This window comes from Anomaloglossus baeobatrachus, chromosome 7 (assembly GCF_048569485.1).
Source record: "Anomaloglossus baeobatrachus isolate aAnoBae1 chromosome 7, aAnoBae1.hap1, whole genome shotgun sequence".
NCBI classification, from domain to species: Eukaryota; Metazoa; Chordata; class Amphibia; order Anura; family Aromobatidae; genus Anomaloglossus; species Anomaloglossus baeobatrachus.
In genome coordinates, this window is record NC_134359.1 from 66,413,250 (window position 1) to 66,432,065 (window position 18,816).

General features: G+C 46.6%; 1 protein-coding gene across 1 annotated transcript in view; it reads left to right on the forward strand.

Annotated features, from left to right (window-relative positions):
• AGPS (alkylglycerone phosphate synthase) overlaps positions 1-18,816 on the forward strand; it is a 289,261-nt gene that overhangs the window by 93,411 nt on the left and 177,034 nt on the right. The window contains exons 7-9 of the mRNA XM_075317376.1: positions 7,403-7,482; positions 13,269-13,349; positions 18,323-18,448. Of these exons, the coding sequence (XP_075173491.1) occupies positions 7,403-7,482; positions 13,269-13,349; positions 18,323-18,448 (287 nt within the window). The remainder of the gene's footprint in view (positions 1-7,402; positions 7,483-13,268; positions 13,350-18,322; positions 18,449-18,816) is intronic.

The window sequence follows — 18,816 nt, forward strand, 5'->3', positions numbered from 1 at the left end:
TGTGTGTGTGTGTGTTTGTGTGTCTCTGCATGTGAGTACCGGCGCCCCTCCCCCCACCACCGCCGCTGCTACAGTCTCCAAAAACACCCCCCCAATCCACCCCCTTCTGCCTGCCACCTGTTGGCCTGTCTGTGTACCTCTGATACTGTCTATTGAGCTGTGTATCTAATCCTATCCTGTGTGATACTGTCTGCAGAGCCGTGTATCTAATCCTGTCCTGTGTGATGCTCCAGCTGTCCTTGGTGACACTTCATAAGGATAAGGCTACACATCAAACTTAGATAATGGTATAATGCCTCAAGCATATGGAAAAATATTGGAAAATACAATGAAAAATGCTACTTGCTAACTTGAACATGTGAATAATGAATTGCATACCTGCCATGAATATGAGGAAAAAGGAGATATTTAGCAATCGCATTGATCAATGTAACTGAGCCCCAAAACCTCGTCAAGGTATATCTCTATATTGGGGTCCCTAGCTCTGTGACCCTAACTGTGTGTCATCTCATTGCAATTAAAAACTGCTGTGGGTGGAGAGGGGTAACCAAGGACTTGGTGACACTTTAGACTTTTCTGGTCACCAGCAAAATGGCTACGCACTGTGTCCCTACACTTCATTCTCTCATCTGTTGGAAACACCCAGATTGGGAGGGGGAGGTGACATCACACACAGGAGAGCAGATTCTGCCCACTTTACTGCAGCTGTAATCTGAGCGTTTTCTACAGTAGGATTTCTGTAGGAGTTCAGCAGCTGCTCCTCCTAGTGTTTAACAGTGGAAAATATCAAACTTTTTTAATTTTTTTTTATATTTTGCTCAATTAAAAACAATAATAGTTAAACAAAACATTAAAACATTAATACTTTACATTTTTTCTGAAATGAAAAAAGAGAGAGAGGGCGCTCCTGTGTGGGATCTTAATGTACCGAGGTATGTACAATGTGAGGTGCACACTCACCTGATAGTGTTGTACGTCAGGTACAACACTGATAGTGGTATTGAAGGGGGTTCGCAAGTTCACCGCTCCTTGTCAGCAGGGATCCAGTCCTCCTGACTCCGCAGGACTCTGCTCACACGATCGGGGTTTCCACGTGCAGTGTGCAGCCGCCGGACCGGCGTCTGATAGCAGCTCCTCCTCCGGATCGGATGGTCCCGTGATCACAGATGCGGTGATTCCCCAGCCCCTGGTGTTAGATTCAAACGGATAGTACGATCCTAGTTCTGGCTGCAGCAGCCCCGTGAGCTCCCATAGGGAGATAAAGATGCAAGGAAAAAAAAAAAAATGCACGGTTTCGCTGCGCTGCTCAGAAAGGTAGTGATAAGGTTATTTGGGATGTAGATTTATTAATTATTTACATGCCACTACGCGTTTCGGGGGTACAACCTCCCCCTTCCTCAGGTAGCCAGGGCTACCTGAGGAAGGGGGAGGTTGTACCCCCGAAACGCGTAGTGGCATGTAAATAATTAATAAATCTACATCCCAAATAACCTTATCACTACCTTTCTGAGCAGCGCAGCGAAACCGTGCATTTTTTTTTTTTTTCTTTACATTTTTTCTGTTATTGAAATTTTTTTTTGGACTACACCTTCCCTTGTCCTGTATAAGTCTGTCTTTTTTAAGATTGATCTGCCAGTATTATTTACGTTAAACTCAGAATGGACTCTTAAGGGCTTGTTCACACACACTGTTTATGGAGTGGTTTTTCTTTGTCGCTCCATTGGGAGACCCAGACAATTGGGTGTATAGCTTCTGCCTCCGGAGGCCACACAAAGTATTACACTTTAAAAAGTGTAACCCCTCCCCTCTGCCTATACACCCTCCCGTGCATCACGGGCTCCTCAGTTTTATGCTTTGTGTGGAAGGAGGCACACATCCACTCAGCTTCTCATTTTAGTTATATCGGTTGGAAGAAAAGTGGGCTCCCACGGGGCCCCCGGCATGTTCCCTTCTCACCCCACTAAGTCGGCGGTGCTGTTAAGGTTGAGGTACCCATTGCGGGTACAAAGGCAGGAGCCTCATGCCGTCTCCTTCACCATCCCTTAGCGGCTCTGGGAGAAGTGGGATCCTGAGCGGTCATCCAGTCACTGGGACCGTGCTCCCTCCGCAGCCCCTGGGGAAATCTGTCGGACAGGAGTTTGTTAATCCTCAGGGACCGGGCCCTGCATCACTAAGGTACTCTGTACCCCCATGGGGGATGTGCATGGAGCGCCTACATCCCGGACGCTGCAGCAGCTGCTTATTTGTGACGGCCGGCGGACTTCCGCGCCGACCGCGCCTGTTTGTCGGCCGTGGTGTTAAATTTAGTCCCCGGCTTCAATTGCGGCCTAGTAGCAAAACTCCCGCCCCCGGGCCTGTCTGTCAGGGGTAAGGGCGGGACTGCCGACCTGACGTCGGCTGTGAGGGCCAGGGCATCCTGTATGTTCCTCCCCCCCCTCACTGATCACTGTGGGGACTCCAGATTCCCGCACTTTTCTAACGCCGCCCACGGCTTCTCTCCTCCCCTGAGAGCTCCTGCAGCCATTTCTTTGGCACTCTGCCTGTGGAAGATTTCCTGGAAAGAGCTCTGCAACGCTGGGAGACCTAAGGCAGGGAATCTGGAGAACACACACTCCGCTTTTTAGCGGTCGGTAAGCCACACCGGTCACCCGGTGCTGGTCCCCTTAGGGTGCCGGAATAGATACTATATATATATTTATATATTTCTGTTCGGTCGGGCTGCATACCCTTCCCATATACCCTCAGTGATCACTCTCCTAGGAGACAACAGCATGTCGTCCACAAGGAGCAAGGGGGCCAAGACACAGGGTTATTTTGCGACCTGTACCTCTTGTGCGGCTAAGTTACCTGCGGGTTCCACCTACCCTCACTGTGAGCAATGCTCAACCCCTGTTTTACTTCCACAACCGGAGCCTCGGTCACTAGTGGGCCCCTCGGCTCAGGTAGAATCCGTTGCTCCACCTGTCCAGGCGGCAGGGACAGAGTTTGCAGTCTTTGCTGAAAAACTCTCTGAGTCACTCTCACAATCCATGGCTCAGTCCATGGACAAATGGTCTGCCAAGCTGCTGGAAGCTTTGCAGTCCAGACCGTTCCCTACACAGGCCCCGGGCCCTGTCGGATCTTCACCCCCAGGGCCCTAGGTCTCATGGGGAGGACTCCGGCCCGGACCACAGTCCCAGACCGGCTAAGCGGGCACGCTGGGAATCTTCCCCGACTTCTTCACGCTGCTCGGGTTCCCAGCGGGAGGACTCTCTGGAGGACGAGGCGGACGTCGCAGCTCAGGGCTCTGACACTGACGTTGCCCTCAATCTTGATACACCTGACGGGGACGCCATAGTAAATGATCTTATCTCGTCCATCAACCAGGTGTTAGATATCTCTCCTCCACCGCCACCTGTAGAGGAGTCGACTTCTCAGCAGGAGAAACACCAGTTTCGGTTCCCTAAACGTACACGGAGTGCGTTTTTCGATCACTCTAACTTCAGAGATGCTGTCCAGAAGCCCAGAGCGGTTCCGGACAAGCGCTTTACTAAGCGCCTTACTGACACACGTTACCCCTTCCCTTCTGACGTTGTCAAGGGTTGGGCTCAATGTCCCAAGGTGGATCCCCCAGTCTCTAGATTGGCGGCTAGATCTGTAGTATCGGTTGCAGATGGATCATCGCTAAAGGATGCCACTGACAGGCAGATAGAGCTCCTGATGAAATCCATCTATGAAGCCACGGGCGCGTCTTTTGCCCCGGCCTTTGCAGCCGTGTGGGCACTACAAGCTATCTCAGCTTGTCTGGCTGAGATTAATGCCGTTACACGTAATTCTGCTCCGCAGGTTACGTCTTTTGACTTCCCAGGCGTCAGTTTTTTCTTCCTACGCCATGAACACAGTTTTAGACTCTGCTAGCCGTACAGCGGTGGCATCCGCTAACTCTGTGGCAGTCCGCAGGGCCATGTGGCTGCGCGAATGGAAGGCAGACTCTGCTTCCAAGAGGTTCTTAACCGGTTTGCCGGCGACCGATTGTTTGGCGAACGATTGGATGAGATTATTAAGGAATCTAAGGGAAAGGACTCCTCCTTGCCCCAGTCCAAGCCAAAGAGACCTCAGCAACGACAGATACATTCGAGGTTTCGGTCCTTTCGTCCCTCCGCCAAGCCCCAATCCTCTTCGTCCAGCAGGCCGGAGAAAGGCCAGAGGAACTCCTATGCGTGGCGGGCTAAGTCACGCCCCCAAAAGGCCGCAGGAGGCACTGCTACCAAGGCGGCCTCCTCATGACTCTCGGCATCCCCGAACCGCATCCTCGGTCGGTGGCAGGCTCTCCCGCTTTTGCGACGCCTGGGGGCCACATGTTCAAGACCGATGGGTGAGAGACATTCTGTCTCACGGTTACAGGATAGAGTTCAGCTCTCGTCCTCCGACTCGTTTCTTCAGGTGCAATCTCTTCTTCGGGGTCAGTCACACCCCTTGAGGCGCCTCATGCACTTCCTGTGGAAGATGGTGGCAGCGATGGAGGCAGTGCCCTTCACGCAATTCCATCTGCGGCCACTCCAGTGGGACATTCTCCGAAAATGGGACAGGAGGTCGACTTCACTCGACAGGAACGTCTCTCTGTCCCTTGCAACCAAGACGTCACTTCAGTGGTGGCTCCTTCCCAACTCTCTGTCGCAGGGGAAATCCTTCCTACCCCCCACCTGGGCTGTGGTCACGACGGACGCGAGCCTGTCAGGGTGGGGGGTGGTTTTTCTCCACCACAGGGCTCAGGGAACCTGGACTCCGATAGTCATCCCTTCAGATCAATATTCTGGAGATAAGGGCAGTGTATCTAGCCCTATTGGCCTTTCATCGGTGGCTGGAGGGCTGGCAGATCCGAATCCAGTCGGACAACGCCACGGCCGTCGCTTACATCAACCACCAAGGCGGCACTCGCAGTCGTCAAGCCCTCCAGGAAGTCCGGCGAATTCTGCAGTGGGTGGAAGCCACAGCCTCCACCATCTCCGCAGTTCACATCCCGGGCGTAGAAAACTGGGAAGCAGATTTTCTCAGCCGACAGGGCATGGACGCGGGGGAATGGTCTCTTCACCCAGACGTGTTTCGAGAGATCTGTCGCCGCTGGGGAACGCCGGACGTCGATCTCATGGCGTCACGGCACAACAACAAAGTCCCGGCATTCATGGCCCGGTCTCAAGATCACAGAGCTCTGGCGGCGGACGCATTAGTTCAGGATTGGTCGCAGTTTCGACTGCCCTATGTATTTCCTCCTCTGGCGATGCTGCCCAGAGTGCTGCGCAAAATCAGGTCCGACTGTCGTCGCGCCATTCTCGTCGCTCCAGATTGGCCGAGGCGGTCGTGGTACCCGGATCTGTGGCATCTCACGGTGGGTCAACCGTGGGCGCTCCCAGACCGCCCAGACTTGCTATCTCAAGGGCCGTTTTTCCATCTGAATTCTGCGGCCCTCAACCTGACTGTGTGGCCATTGAGTCCTGGCTCCTAGCCTCCTCAGGGTTATCTCAAGATGTCATTGCCACTATGAGACAGGCCAGGAAACCAACGTCCGCCAAGATCTATCACAGGTCTTGGAGGATCTTCTTATCCTGGTGCTCTGATAAGGGTTTTACTCCCTGGCCCTTTACCTTACCCACTTTTCTTTCATTCCTTCAATCCGGAATGGACAAGGGTCTGTCTCTCGGCTCTCTCAAGGGACAAGTATCTGCGCTTTCCGTATTTTTTCAAAAGCGTCTAGCCAGGCTTCCGCAGGTCCGCACGTTCCTGCAGGGAGTTTGCCACATAGTCCCACCTTACAAGCGTCCGCTGGAACCCTGGGACCTCAATAGGGTGCTAACGGCTCTTCAGAAACCACCTTTCGAGCCGCTGCGGGAGGTCTCTTTATCACGTCTTTCGCAAAAGGTGGCATTTCTAGTGGCAGTTACGTCGCTCCGTAGAGTGTCGGAACTGGCAGCGCTGTCATGCAAAGCCCCCTTCCTGGTTTTTCACCAGGATAAGGTGGTTCTACGTCCGGTCCCGGAATTTCTGCCTAAAGTGGTATCCCCTTTTCATCTCAATCAGGATATCTCCTTACCTTCATTTTACCCTCATCCAGTTCACCAATGTGAAAAGGATTTGCACTCATTAGATTTAGTGAGAGCACTCCGACTCTACGTGTCTCGCACGGCGCCCCTGCGCCGTTCAGATGCCCTCTTTGTCCTTGTTGCTGGCCAGCGTAAGGGTTCGCAGGCTTCCAAGTCAACCTTGGCTCGATGGATCAAGGAACCAATTCTTGAATCCTACCGTTCTTCTGGGCTTCCACTTCCTTCAGGGTTGAAAGCCCATTCTACCAGAGCCGTGGGTGCGTCCTGGGCACTGCGGCACCGGGCTACGGCTCAGCAGGTGTGTCAGGCAGCTACCTGGTCTAGTCTGCACACTTTCACGAAACACTATCAGGTGCATACCTATGCTTCGGCAGACGCCAGTCTAGGTAGGCGAGTCCTTCAGGCGGCGGTTGCCCACCTGTAAGAGGGGGTCGTTTTCGGCTCTTTTTATCGAGGTATTCTTTTCCCACCCAGGGACTGCTTTTGGATGTCCCAATTGTCTGGGTCTCCCAATGGAGCGACAAAGAAGAAGGGAATTTTGTTTACTTACCGTAAATTCCTTTTCTTCTAGCTCCTATTGGGAGACCCAGCACCCGCCCCTGTTCCCTTCGGGCTGGTTGTTCTTTTGTGTACACATGTTGTTACATGTTGAATTGTTCTTTTGGTTCATGGTTTTCAGTTCTCCGAACATCCTTCGGATTGAATTTACCTTAGACCAATTTATAAGTTTCCTCCTTCCTGCTTTTGCACCAAAACTGAGGAGCCCGTGATGCACGGGAGGGTGTATAGGCAGAGGGGAGGGGTTACACTTTTTAAAGTGTAATACTTTGTGTGGCCTCCGGAGGCAGAAGCTATACACCCCAATTGTCTGGGTCTCCCAATAGGAGCTAGAAGAAAAGGAATTTACGGTAAGTAAACAAAATTCCCTTCTTTTCCATGTTTATTTATGCTCAAAAAAACACAGCATAATGAGTAGAGTTTCCCAAATGTCATTCACATGTTGCGTTTTCCTTTTTTTTTATTTTTAAACCATCAATACGTTTTACAAATCATGTTAATTTTTGCAGCATTTTATACCCCTTCAAAAGAATGCATGAAAAAACCTAGAAATCCAGTGAAAACACAAGTAAAAATGTATAAAGAACAAAAACACATGGATCATAAGTCTTTCATGCAGTTAAAAATAAAAATGTGCAAAACCACCCTGTGTGAACGTACCACAATACATTTATTCATCGCTTTATTATCCAAACCACCCAAGACTTTTTGTCAATAACCTTAAAATATTGAGTGCCGATAAGTAAACTGTGTGATACATATTGCAGGGGGAACAAGTGTCTCCAGTGCATTGGAGTGTCCTGAAGAAGAGAAGAGAGCCATTGTGTCATTGGACACGTCACAGATGGTAAGTGGACCAAGATGAAATGTATAGTAAGGTGACAAATGAGCAAAAACCTTTGGATTGTGTTATCCCCCTCCTTTAACTTTATACATATGTAAAAAGTTATATAGTTTACCTTTTGAACCTGGAGTTTGTACGCATTTATTAGTTGGAGTTAGGACATAACCTCACAGAAAAATAAATCGAAAAAAAAAAACCTGCGGTGGGCCGGATCCGGGGACTCGAGCGGCGCTCCTCGCCTGTGAGTGAAAGGGGAATAGTTTTTGGGATTTGGGGAGTCGGTTCGTGACGCCACCCACGGTTGTGGTGAGGTTGGGACACCACCGCTGCTCTAGACGGGGATCCCGGGAGCGATGACAGGGAGCAGCCGAGATGTTTCTCTCCCCTCCGTGGGTAGGGGGATTTGGTGGTCCTGGGGCCCGGTGATGGTGACTGGGAGGTGGATGACAGGAGTTTGGGAGGTGCAGGGTCGCGGGGGCAGCACAGTGCCAGACGGCACGGTGGTACTCACTCAGTCAGTAATGTACACGGAGTCTCTGGTAAAACAAACGGCTGGATGGACGGGTCCCACAGACGGCTGCGGTTGTCACTCCCGGTAGGTTGGCGGTGACTGTCTCTCCCTGCACCTTTGATGTGTTTTCGTCCCCGATGGCTTCCCACCGGTGACCCGCTCCCCAGCGGTGTATTTGCCAGAGGAGCCCCTTTTGCCCGCAAGCGCTGGCCCTGGGAACTCTAGCTGTGGCGGTAGCTGTATTTCCCTTCATGGTTGAGCGGTTGCCTTCAGTCAGGTCTTTGCTGCTGGGAAACCCCGGAGGTCCCCGTTGCTGACGGATTTGACCGGTTTAACGGCGACTCCAAACCTGGTCGGGGTCCGTAGGTCCTGCCGAATGGTGCTGGCTTCTCTTCGCTCCCCGGTCCGGTACCGGCGGGCCACCGCCCTACCCCGGTCCTTACGGTTGTGCGTCAATCGGCCTCGCCTGCAGACGGTCACCACAGTCTGCCAACCTTGCTGTGGGTGCCCGGGCCACGTACCCGGACACGGTCAGACTGCTCCTTTACCACTTCACTAATTCCCTCTCCCTAACTGCACTCTAACGGACTTCCTTTCCCGCCTCCAGGACTGTGAACTCCTCAGTGGGTGGGGCCAACCACCTGGCCCCACCCCACCTGGTGTGGACATCAGCCCCTGGAGGGAGGCAACAAGGATTTGTGTGTGTGACTGATGTGCCTAACCGGGGTGTGGGGTGTGTTGTTGCAGTACCTGTGACGTCCTGGCTTGTCCAGGGCGCCACAGTTGTACAGTGTAACCTCGCTTAACGAGTAACCCACTTAACGAGAATTTTACTTAACAAGCAAAGCTTTCTGTAAATTTGTAACTCTGTTTACGAGAAAGCTTTGCTGTGCGAGCAAAATCCTCACCTCAGACACTTCCAGTTCCGTACATCCACCGCGCTCTTACCCGCTCTTGCAGTCCACACAAACACACACAAACACACACGCATGCACACACATAAAGTATTATGCTCACCTTACCTTCCGTTCCACCGCCGGTCTCATGGTTCTTGTAGTTCCCGGGTACATCACGACGTGCTCGCGGCGAACTACAAGTACCATGAGGCCGGCGGTGGAACGGAAGGTAAGGTGAGCATATAATATGTGTACCTTCCGTTTCATCGCCGGCCTCCTGGGTCCTGTAGTTCACCGCTCCGCTGCACTCCAGGCTGTGCATCGGCATCCATAGCGATGAAGCAGGAACTTCCTGGTTCGTGTCACCGCTACTCAAAGGCAGTGCGCTGGCCAATCAGAGGCAAGCGGCTCTGCCTTTGACGTCAGTGCTCTGGCAGGAAGTTCTTCCCTCGTCGTTATGGTAACCAGATACACGGCCCGCACCGGAGAACAGCAAGTCCCAGGAGACCGGCGATAGAACGGAAGGTAAGGTGAGCATAATATGTGCGTGTGCGTGCGTGTTTGTGTGTTTTGTGTGCGTTTGTGCATGTGTGGAATGACAGAATAGGTGACCAGGATGGGACATTTAACTAGTTGTGGAACGAATTGTCTGCATTGCATTGATTTCCTATGGGAAATCTTGCTTTACTGAACGAGTAACTTGGTTAACAAGCACAGTCCCAGAACGGATTGTTCTCGTTAAGCAAGGTTCCACTGTATTAAAACGCAGGATCTTATCTTAAAGGGGTTGCAAAGGTTTGGACTGAAACCTTTGGTCATTCTGACTGTGACTTCTCAATGCTCACAGCACGTGCATCACACACTGGCAGGATCCTCCGTTGTGGGCAGTCACATGACCACATGTATGCGATTTGCATACATGCAGACACATGCCGACTAGACGTGTATGTCTAGTCGGAATGTGGCCAGAAATTTGCAAGTGTCGTATTTTGCAGTCACATGACCAACCCAGTCTTGTGGTCACCGACAAATCATGACCTCATGCGATGTATGCACTGCGATGACTCTGAAATCTGCTGTGTGACTAGAGGTTTCATACCAAACCTGGGCAATCTCTATAACGAGATAGTAATGCTACCCCTTTTGCCACTAAGACTGATTTATACATTTAATGCATCATTTGATAAAATACATAAATGGAATGTCATGACCTCTGACCCAATTCCATGATGTAAGTTCCTTATGTATACATTTGAGCAGAGTGGGATCCGTTTTTCTCGGAGGTGGAAAAGATTTAAAAACAAAAATAATAATAATAATAAAAAAATCTCTATTCTTCATTCTGTCAGTCTGTGAAAATAAACTGCACTTGAATGTTATTCAAGTGTAGAGCTGATTGAACGCCCCAAAAACGCTTTTCCCTTCCGGAGCCGACAATTCAATATTCACTACTTTGCCCGCTCACCGGCGCGTGTAATTGGTTGCAGTTAGACGCGCTCCCCACCCTGAGTGTCAGCGTGTCAGCTGAGTGCAACCAATCACAGGCGCCAGGACGGCCGGTGGGCGGGGAAAACACGGAAAGCTGTGTGTATGCGATGGACAGTACAGGAAGTGAATGCGCGACCCGGAAGTGGTGTACTGCTATGACATGGCCCCCCTCCCCCTCCCTCCCCCTTCCTGTACCAGACCAGACTCCCCCTGGTGATTACTTATCTCTTGGAGAATAAGAGGAAGGATTGGCAGTCTGAAATTATACATGCCGCAGATACTTATAAACCCCAACAGCATCCCTCTCCAGATGAGTTCGGGAAGCCCCCATACACATTAGCATGTCAGCCTTCAATATCAAACGTATGACTGACCTTAGTCTTTTGCGTATGGGGCCTTTTGATAAAATGGCAGACCTGTCACTAGATTCCACAATATAAATTGCATACACTAGAACAACAACATTATTAGACACCTGATGAGGCTGGTGTGCTTACTCTGAAAATCCACTAGATAATTCATTTGAAAGTTTTCCGACATATATTTTTAATAAGGATTTTAGAAGTTTCTCACTTACTGCTTAGATTAAAAAAAATTAAGTATATTCCCCCCCACCAGACCACTAGGGATCCCCTACTCAGCCACTTAGAAGTACAACTCAACCTATACCCACCTAAGTATTGCTGCAGGCTGGTTTCCTGAGCTCTTTTTAAATATCACACCCCCCCCCCCCTACAACAAATAAAATATTTTTTCACATTCATTTTCATGATATGGTTGAAAAAGTGGTTTCGTAAACAACACATAAGGTTTCCAGGATAGGTGGTAAATGTGTCATCAGTGGAGGTACGAAACTGGGACCCTCGATGATGATGTGAACGGGGGTTCCAAATTGCCATACGTCTTCCTTCAGAAAGCGCTGGTAGCGAAACATGCGTCGGATTGTGTGCGGGGGTCTCCAATAGGGGTAAGCTCCACTTGTTTGGGACACTTTAACCTGGTGATGTAGGGATAACCTCTGACACTGAGGTTTTGAATGGGCACTATAATAGTATATCATATTCTCACAACTATATGTTGTTGATAGGGTAGAAACTATTTATACAGATAGGCTAATTGCTATTTGCCCATTGTTTTACTTGTGGCTGGTAATTTACATACAATTACTTAGTGTTTTATCCTTCTCCCGCCCTCGGGAGTTTTTTACTTTTTACTCCTCCTTGATCTCTAATTTATGTAATAGTTTTGTTACTTATATCATTTTTATGTCTTAATAAACATTTTTGATACTCTTATTAACATGTTTAGATTATGTATCTGTTTCTCTAGCCCATATTTTGTTTTTGAACATGTGTGATGAGTGTTGTGTATGGGACAGCCCCTTACATTTACTTGCCTGATTTTGTGCAGTGGACGGTACTACCATAACCCCCCTGACAATTGGGGTCATTAGGACCACTGTGTTCTTGACTTCTGAATCTCCAAAAATTCCTCAAGTATTAAAGGGAATCTGTTACCCATTTTTTGCCACCTAATCTGAGAGCAGTATAACATAGGGGCAAAGATCCTGATTCCAGTGATATGTCACTTACTGGGCTGCTTAGTATAGTTTTGATAAAATCACTTTTTAATCAGCAGTAATTATCATTACAGGACTACTTGGTGTGCTGTAGATAGTCCAGCATATTCATGAAACTCTGTATACTGATAGATCTGCAGCAGAGAAAACATTGATATTTTGAAAATGACAGCAAATAGCTCAGTAAGTGACACGTCGCTGGAATCAGGGTCTTTCTCTACATTATGCTGCTCTCAGATGAGGGAGCAAAAACCTGGTGACAGATTCCCTTTAAGAGGATTAAGCCTATATGTTGGATCAGCACATAAGTAATGCGGGTTCTGTATTGTGCGACTTCTCCCATTTTGGGCCTCCGTCCTGTGCTGGTACTGGCGAGAATCCCACCTACTTTATCACTGTCAGTGTTACACATGTTTTTCCAGCATTTGATCTCCCGTTCGCAGTGTTTTTGCCGTCACGTGATGTTTTCCGGGTGGAATAAGCCGGGTCAGCGTAAGTTCATATCTGTTCTACATGCGGAAAACATCACCGTCCTGAACAAGCTCAATAAACAGCAGAAAACCGCACAAAGGAATCATTCAGCATATAATAGGATTTTTAAAGGTAATTTCACGTATTTTGGCTGCCACATCAAGGCCCTGGCGTTCTCGGCTCCGCAGATGTGATTAATCTATTTCATACGACCCCTCCGAGTATAAACAGAGAGACGCTGACCGGGGAGCTTTACTCCAAAACTTCTCAAGGTGCATCGAGGAGGGGGCTATTAGAAGTTGTAGTCATCCAGGTGATCATTTATAGCTTCTCACAGATATTCAGGACATTCCTTTATTTTTACCATTGTTTCCATATATTAAATTGGTTTTCCACTGAATTTTAATTATAGCTTGTTTTGTCCAAGAGGGGGGGGGGGGGGGGGGTGGGGGGCGCTGCTCCTAAATTTTTGCAGCTATGTCCCTTACTGCACTGCTGACATCCCCATCCGACAGAGGACGTCACATGTCAGCTGCAGTCAATCAGTGGGCGCTGAACAGCTGCAGCCGTCACAGTTGTGCCATACAGAACTGATTGAATTGTGAAGGCTGCAGCTAATCTGCATACCTGGATTGGCTGCAGCGGTCACTGCACCTAACCATATCACGCACAAAAGACATCACTGGAAATGCGCCGTTTTGGGAGATGTTAGTGATTTTTATTCTTTTGCTCGTTCTTTATTTTTAAGCCAAGTGTATATGTAATCCCTTTATTGTCAGATACTTTTTTTTTTTTAATTATTATTATTATTAGTTATTTTTTTCTTCTTTAATTAAATTTTTAGAGCCGGATTCTTTGGATTGATGAGAAGAACCTGACGGCACACATTGAAGCCGGCATCACCGGTCAGGATTTGGAAAAACAGGTAGCTGTGAATTTCAGGGACATGGGCTTTCTGGGTAATATTCTGCTATGTGGAAAGTACCAACAAGAGACTGTGGCTAGGACTGATTTTATCTCTTATTATTAAACTTAAGTCATTGATTTATTTTATTTTTTATTTTTTTTATTTCACAAAAAGAAAATAACTCCAGAATTAATTTTATTAAGACTTCTACCCCACTTACTAATTTTATTATTGTCCTTCTCCTGGCTGGGCTGCTCAACTAAAATCTTGGCGTTCAAGAATCTCCAGTAATTGTCCAAGCAGTGATTTTTATTTATTTAATTAATTAATTTATTTTATTTCTATTTTATTTTTTATTTATATCATTTTATTTATTTTTAGAATGGGTCAACAGTAGTTTTCTAGTTTAGTATTTTTTTTTGCTAATTGTATAATGAAAACTTCAACTTGTTTTTTTTTTTTTTTATTTCCTTTTTAAAAGACCTGTCCTTACTGTCAATTAAGGGAAACATTCTTATTTACATCTAAAACTGAACACTTGTATTGATTTATTACAGTTTTGTGCGAGCGTTCATTCAAGTCCCCTTAGAAGGCTAAATAATTGGTGAAATGCAATAAAAAAAATTGTTTCTAAATATAAAGAAAAAAAACCCTTTTGAATCCTCCTTCTTTTCCTCATCAATGTAAAAAAATAATTAAAAAAAAATTGAAAAGAAACCTCCCCAAAATCCCCAATAAACTTGTATTTGGTATCACCGCTTCCACAGATGTCTGACGTGTGAAAACATGAAATTGGTCATCACCTATTGTAAATAGCATCAGGAAAAAAGAATCAAAAAGCCAAAATTGCCGTTTTTCTGGTACCGCACGTCTCCTAAGAAATAAATAAATTAAGGCCAATAACTATAGATTAGGTGGCAAAAAAAAACAACCTGTTCCACCAGTGAGAAAATTAAAAATAATAATTAAAATAAAAATAAAAAAAGTTGCAGGTTTTAGTAGTTGATGACCTAAAAAAAAAAAAAAAATCAAAACTTTAAACAAAAAATATATATGGCTGGTAAAATATTAAAAATAAACCTTTTTTGGTTTTTTGGTATAGCCATATTTGCAGTGATCTGAAATATTGTCCTGCCAGATATTTTTTTTTTTTCCTGCACAATGAACAATGTAAAGACAAAATTCCATATGGGAATTGCATTTTTTTTCTCCACCATATCACTGCACTTTTTTTTTTTCTACTCCTATTTCTTGCTTCATTTATACGGTACAATGAATGGTGTCATTCGAAATTACAACTCCTCCTGAAATAACTTGTCCTCATACGGATATATTGATGTAAAAAAAAAAAAAAAAAAAAATTATGGCGCTTGGAAGAAAGGGAGGGAAAGCAATAATGCAAAAACGAAAAATGGACCTTTTCAAAAGAATGGGTGGGGCATAAAAAGGTTGTGCACGTAAACAAAACCCTGCCTTCTAGAGTCTAGATTACAACTCCTCCTGAAAAAACATGTCCTCATACGGCTATATTGATGTTAAAGAAAAAAAAAAAAGTTATGGCGCTTGGAAGAAGGGGAGGGAAAGTAATGGTGGAAAAACAAAAAAATTGACATTTTCATAAGAGCGGGTGGGGGATAAAAAGGTTGTCCACGTAAACAAAACCCTGTCTTCTAGAGTCTTTAGATGGTCACCTCCTCCCCCCTTTTTCCATACTTTACCCCTCCGTAGGCTTATTTTTGGAACATTACGTAGTTACCACTTCCACTCTCTTTCAGTAAGCCATGTTTATTATTGTAGGGCCACGTCACACATGTCAGCCGGGTTATTAGGGATCTATTCTGGCGGTTCCTGCTTTGTGTTGTAATATGTTTTGGATTTAGTCTGCCGAAATCGCTCATTTCCTCCCAATTGACAAACAGACGATTAGCGTTCACATCTGTGCCCGACCCGGCCGCTCCTACGCCGGTTTCGCTACTTATCAAAGACCCACATAGACTCGCTCCACCTCGCTTGACACACTTTACTTCTTTTATTGACTTATTACCAGTGCAGAAATTCATGGTTAACCAAAATTGATTACCTGTGATTGATAGCCGGGCATACAGTAAACTCCAGCTTCACAGATGGCTGGCTCCGTACCATTTGATGCAAGACTGCTGAGCTTTGGAAATGATTTCTGTGGGACCGCTCGGTTTTGTAGCCGTTTAAGGGCATCTATTCCAACTCAGGTGCCGTACAGATGGCAAAGCCAAGCTAATATGGAAAAATGAGGAACAAGTGACTATTTAATGTACAGGAATGCATGATCTGCATCACTAATAGATGGTGCTGTTGCATACAGGAAGCCCGACCAGATGGCTGTACATTAAAACACATCAGTCCTTGAGAGAATTAAGTGCAGGCAATTTGCTCACATTTTGTAAAGGCTGCAGCATATCACATTAGAGGAAAGGGAACGAGAGATTAACGACTTTATTTATTGGATGGATTTAGACATAGTAGTTTGATGTTTTTTTTATCCTTTTTTGAGGGGGACGGGGGGGATATCATTTTCTGTTCATATGTTTTTCATAAATATATTTTGCCAGAGCCTGTTCCATTAAGGAATGATTCGTGTAAGGAACAGGACATTCATTCACATCAAAGTCGTTCGTTAGATTAGGTGCAATAATAGAAGGCAGAAAAATCACCAATAAGTAGCAGCTTATGAGTTACCCAATATTGCTCCCTACAAACCCAGTGTCATGCGATGTTTGGCGTCTTTACACACATGCTCACACGGCGTCATCAGACTCTGTTCACACCATACAGCCTGACAAAGCAACCTGAGGCTTCTGGATTGTTCAGACAGAGCCGGACGTTGGCTGGTTCAGGTTCATTGGTTTTCAGTTTGCAGGAGTTAAGTCCTGCAGACTGGTGAGCAGGACCTGAGAGCTCAGGTTGCTAATTGCCACATACTGCTGTCTCCTCCCTATTTAAAGCATGGCTTCCTTCCTGTGTGTGCCGATGATTGCTTCAACATAAGCTCCAGCGATCCCGGTTTTGGTGACTTTCCTGTTAATGGTGATCCATGTTGCATTTCTGAGTGGTATGAGGATTCCCCTTTTGTGCGTTACTTTCTCCCCTTTTTCGTTGCTCCCCAGTACAAATATTATATCTCCTGTGTGTTTTGAGTGCAGTGTGTATGAGTTCCTGTTTTCCCTTGTCCATGGTGTTTTATGGGGTTTTGTCTTTGGGGTTTCCGGCTTGCCCTGAGGGTGTGAGAGAGGGGGAGTAAAATCAGGGCTCTGACAGAAGTTAGGGTCACGCTGGAGGCTCGGACCTGGCTACCATCAAACCTACCTCCAAGATAAGGAACAGCACGGAGTCGCAAGTCTGAGGGCCAGCCTAATGGTTCTTGTCCTGTCACTACATCCCCGAGACACCTAGGGCTCGAAGTATCTGTGACTGTGTACATTTAGTAGACTGGGTGGGCAGAGGGTCCGAAAAATGCTCTAATCACTCTCAGAGCACTGAAGTCTCATTTACATAAGACTTAAAACAGTAATTTTTCAATCTGAGCAACAGGAGTTTTCAGTAAAAGTATGGATGGCATTCTCTTCTAGAGACCAACATAACCATATAAATAGTTTTTGGTATCACAGTTTCCCTTTAAAGGGAACCTGTCACCGGGTGTTTTATAATACTCACCTAACTGTCGGTGCGGAGCAGACTTGTCGGATGGGCATCTCTGTTTTCCGGGTCCGTGCCTCCTCTTTCAGCCATCTTTGTCCTCCTGCTTCTGATCCTAGTGTGGATGACACGGATGTTCAGGGGGTACTAATGGGGAAAAAAAAAATAAGTGAAAGGTCCTCTCTAAGGGTATGTCACACGTTGCATGTTTGTGTTTTTTCCTGCAAAAAATGCAGCATTTTACTGTACCAGCAAAGTGATGGGGATTTCTGAAATCTCTTGCACACGCGGTTAATTTTTCCCTGAAGTTTGTCAATACAGGACTTCCAGCATTTTTCACCTGTTCCAATGGCTAGGAAAAATGCATCAAAAATGCCAGCAAAATCTAAGCGAAAATGCATGTTTGTTTTTTTTTTAGCACCGTTTTGGTCTAGAAATGTCTGCAGCAAATGCAAAAAGGGAATCTGTCTGCAGGTTTTTCCTATGTAATCAGAGGACCGCATGATGTATAGGCTGAAACGTTGATTTCATCGATTTGTCACTTATTAGGTTAGGCTGTGCGCTGCTGTTTCATTGCAATGAATGTTTTATCAGTAGGAGATTATAACTGTCAGACTATTGTCCTCTACCCCTTCCCCATGAGACCTGGTTCAATCATGTCCCCAGCACTGATAAGCAGCTCACTGTCAATATACAATGCAACACAAAGCTATGTATCAAGGGTGTGGGTGGGGGCAGGGTCAGCTTTCTGAGCTCTGCTAAATCTAAAAACTGATGGACTAAGTGACACGCCGCTGGGATTGGGGTCTCTGCCTTCACATTATGCTGCTCTCGGATGAGGTAGTAAAAGCCTGGTGATTGATTCCCTTTAAGGGATGCACATACCCTAAAAGGGGTTTAACAGTTTGGGAAAATGTCTGTTCCGTGGCTGAATTTTTTTTTTTTTTTAATTAAAAAAAAAAAATAAATATTGTGATACTCTTCTTCCCTGGGTTCAGCGGTCAGCCTGTTCCACTGCTCTGGTGTCTATCTGCCGCGCTGATGTCACACTGACCTGCTGCAGCCAGTGACTGAGCTCCATTTTCTGCCCAAGTTGACAGCACAAGCTGCTGAGCTCCATTATTGGCTGTAGTGCCGTAGAAATTTATATAACGGACAACACAGCAGCACTGGAGTCTCAACACTGGACCTGGGGAAGGTGAGCAAAGCACTGTTTGTGTTTTTTAAAGCATACTGCTGCCTATTTACTAGCTTTAGTAGCTGCAATTGATAAGGAACAATCCATAATAATTCATTATTCTCCTTCTGATGTGTTCCAGCTCGGGGAGAGCGGTTTCTGCACAGGTCACGAGCCCGACTCCATGGAGTTCAGCACGCTGGGAGGCTGGGTGGCTACACGGGCATCGGGCATGAAGAAGAACATCTATGGAAACATTGAAGATCTGGTAATGCACGGCCTCTGTTTTACTTTCTCACGCACAAACTGCTGCTTAAAAATAGTAAAATCATCTGGAGGATCTAGTCCAGAGTTTCCTTCCTTTCTGATCCTTTCCCATGTCTAATGATGCACTGAATACTATGTCCATGCAGACCTTGTATTCTGAGAGCCCCGTAATAATATCCATACATATATTAGGACGCGTGTGCTCCACCCAATGCCATCCGCTCACACACATGCACAGTATTTGGTTTCTTTCAGGCTTCTCATTTTCATTTTATAGCGTCTGTGGTTTTCTAGATTGGTAAAAATATTGTCACATGTTACATGTATCGCTCATTACTCTCTACATTAACATGAAAGCTCTCCCCTGCT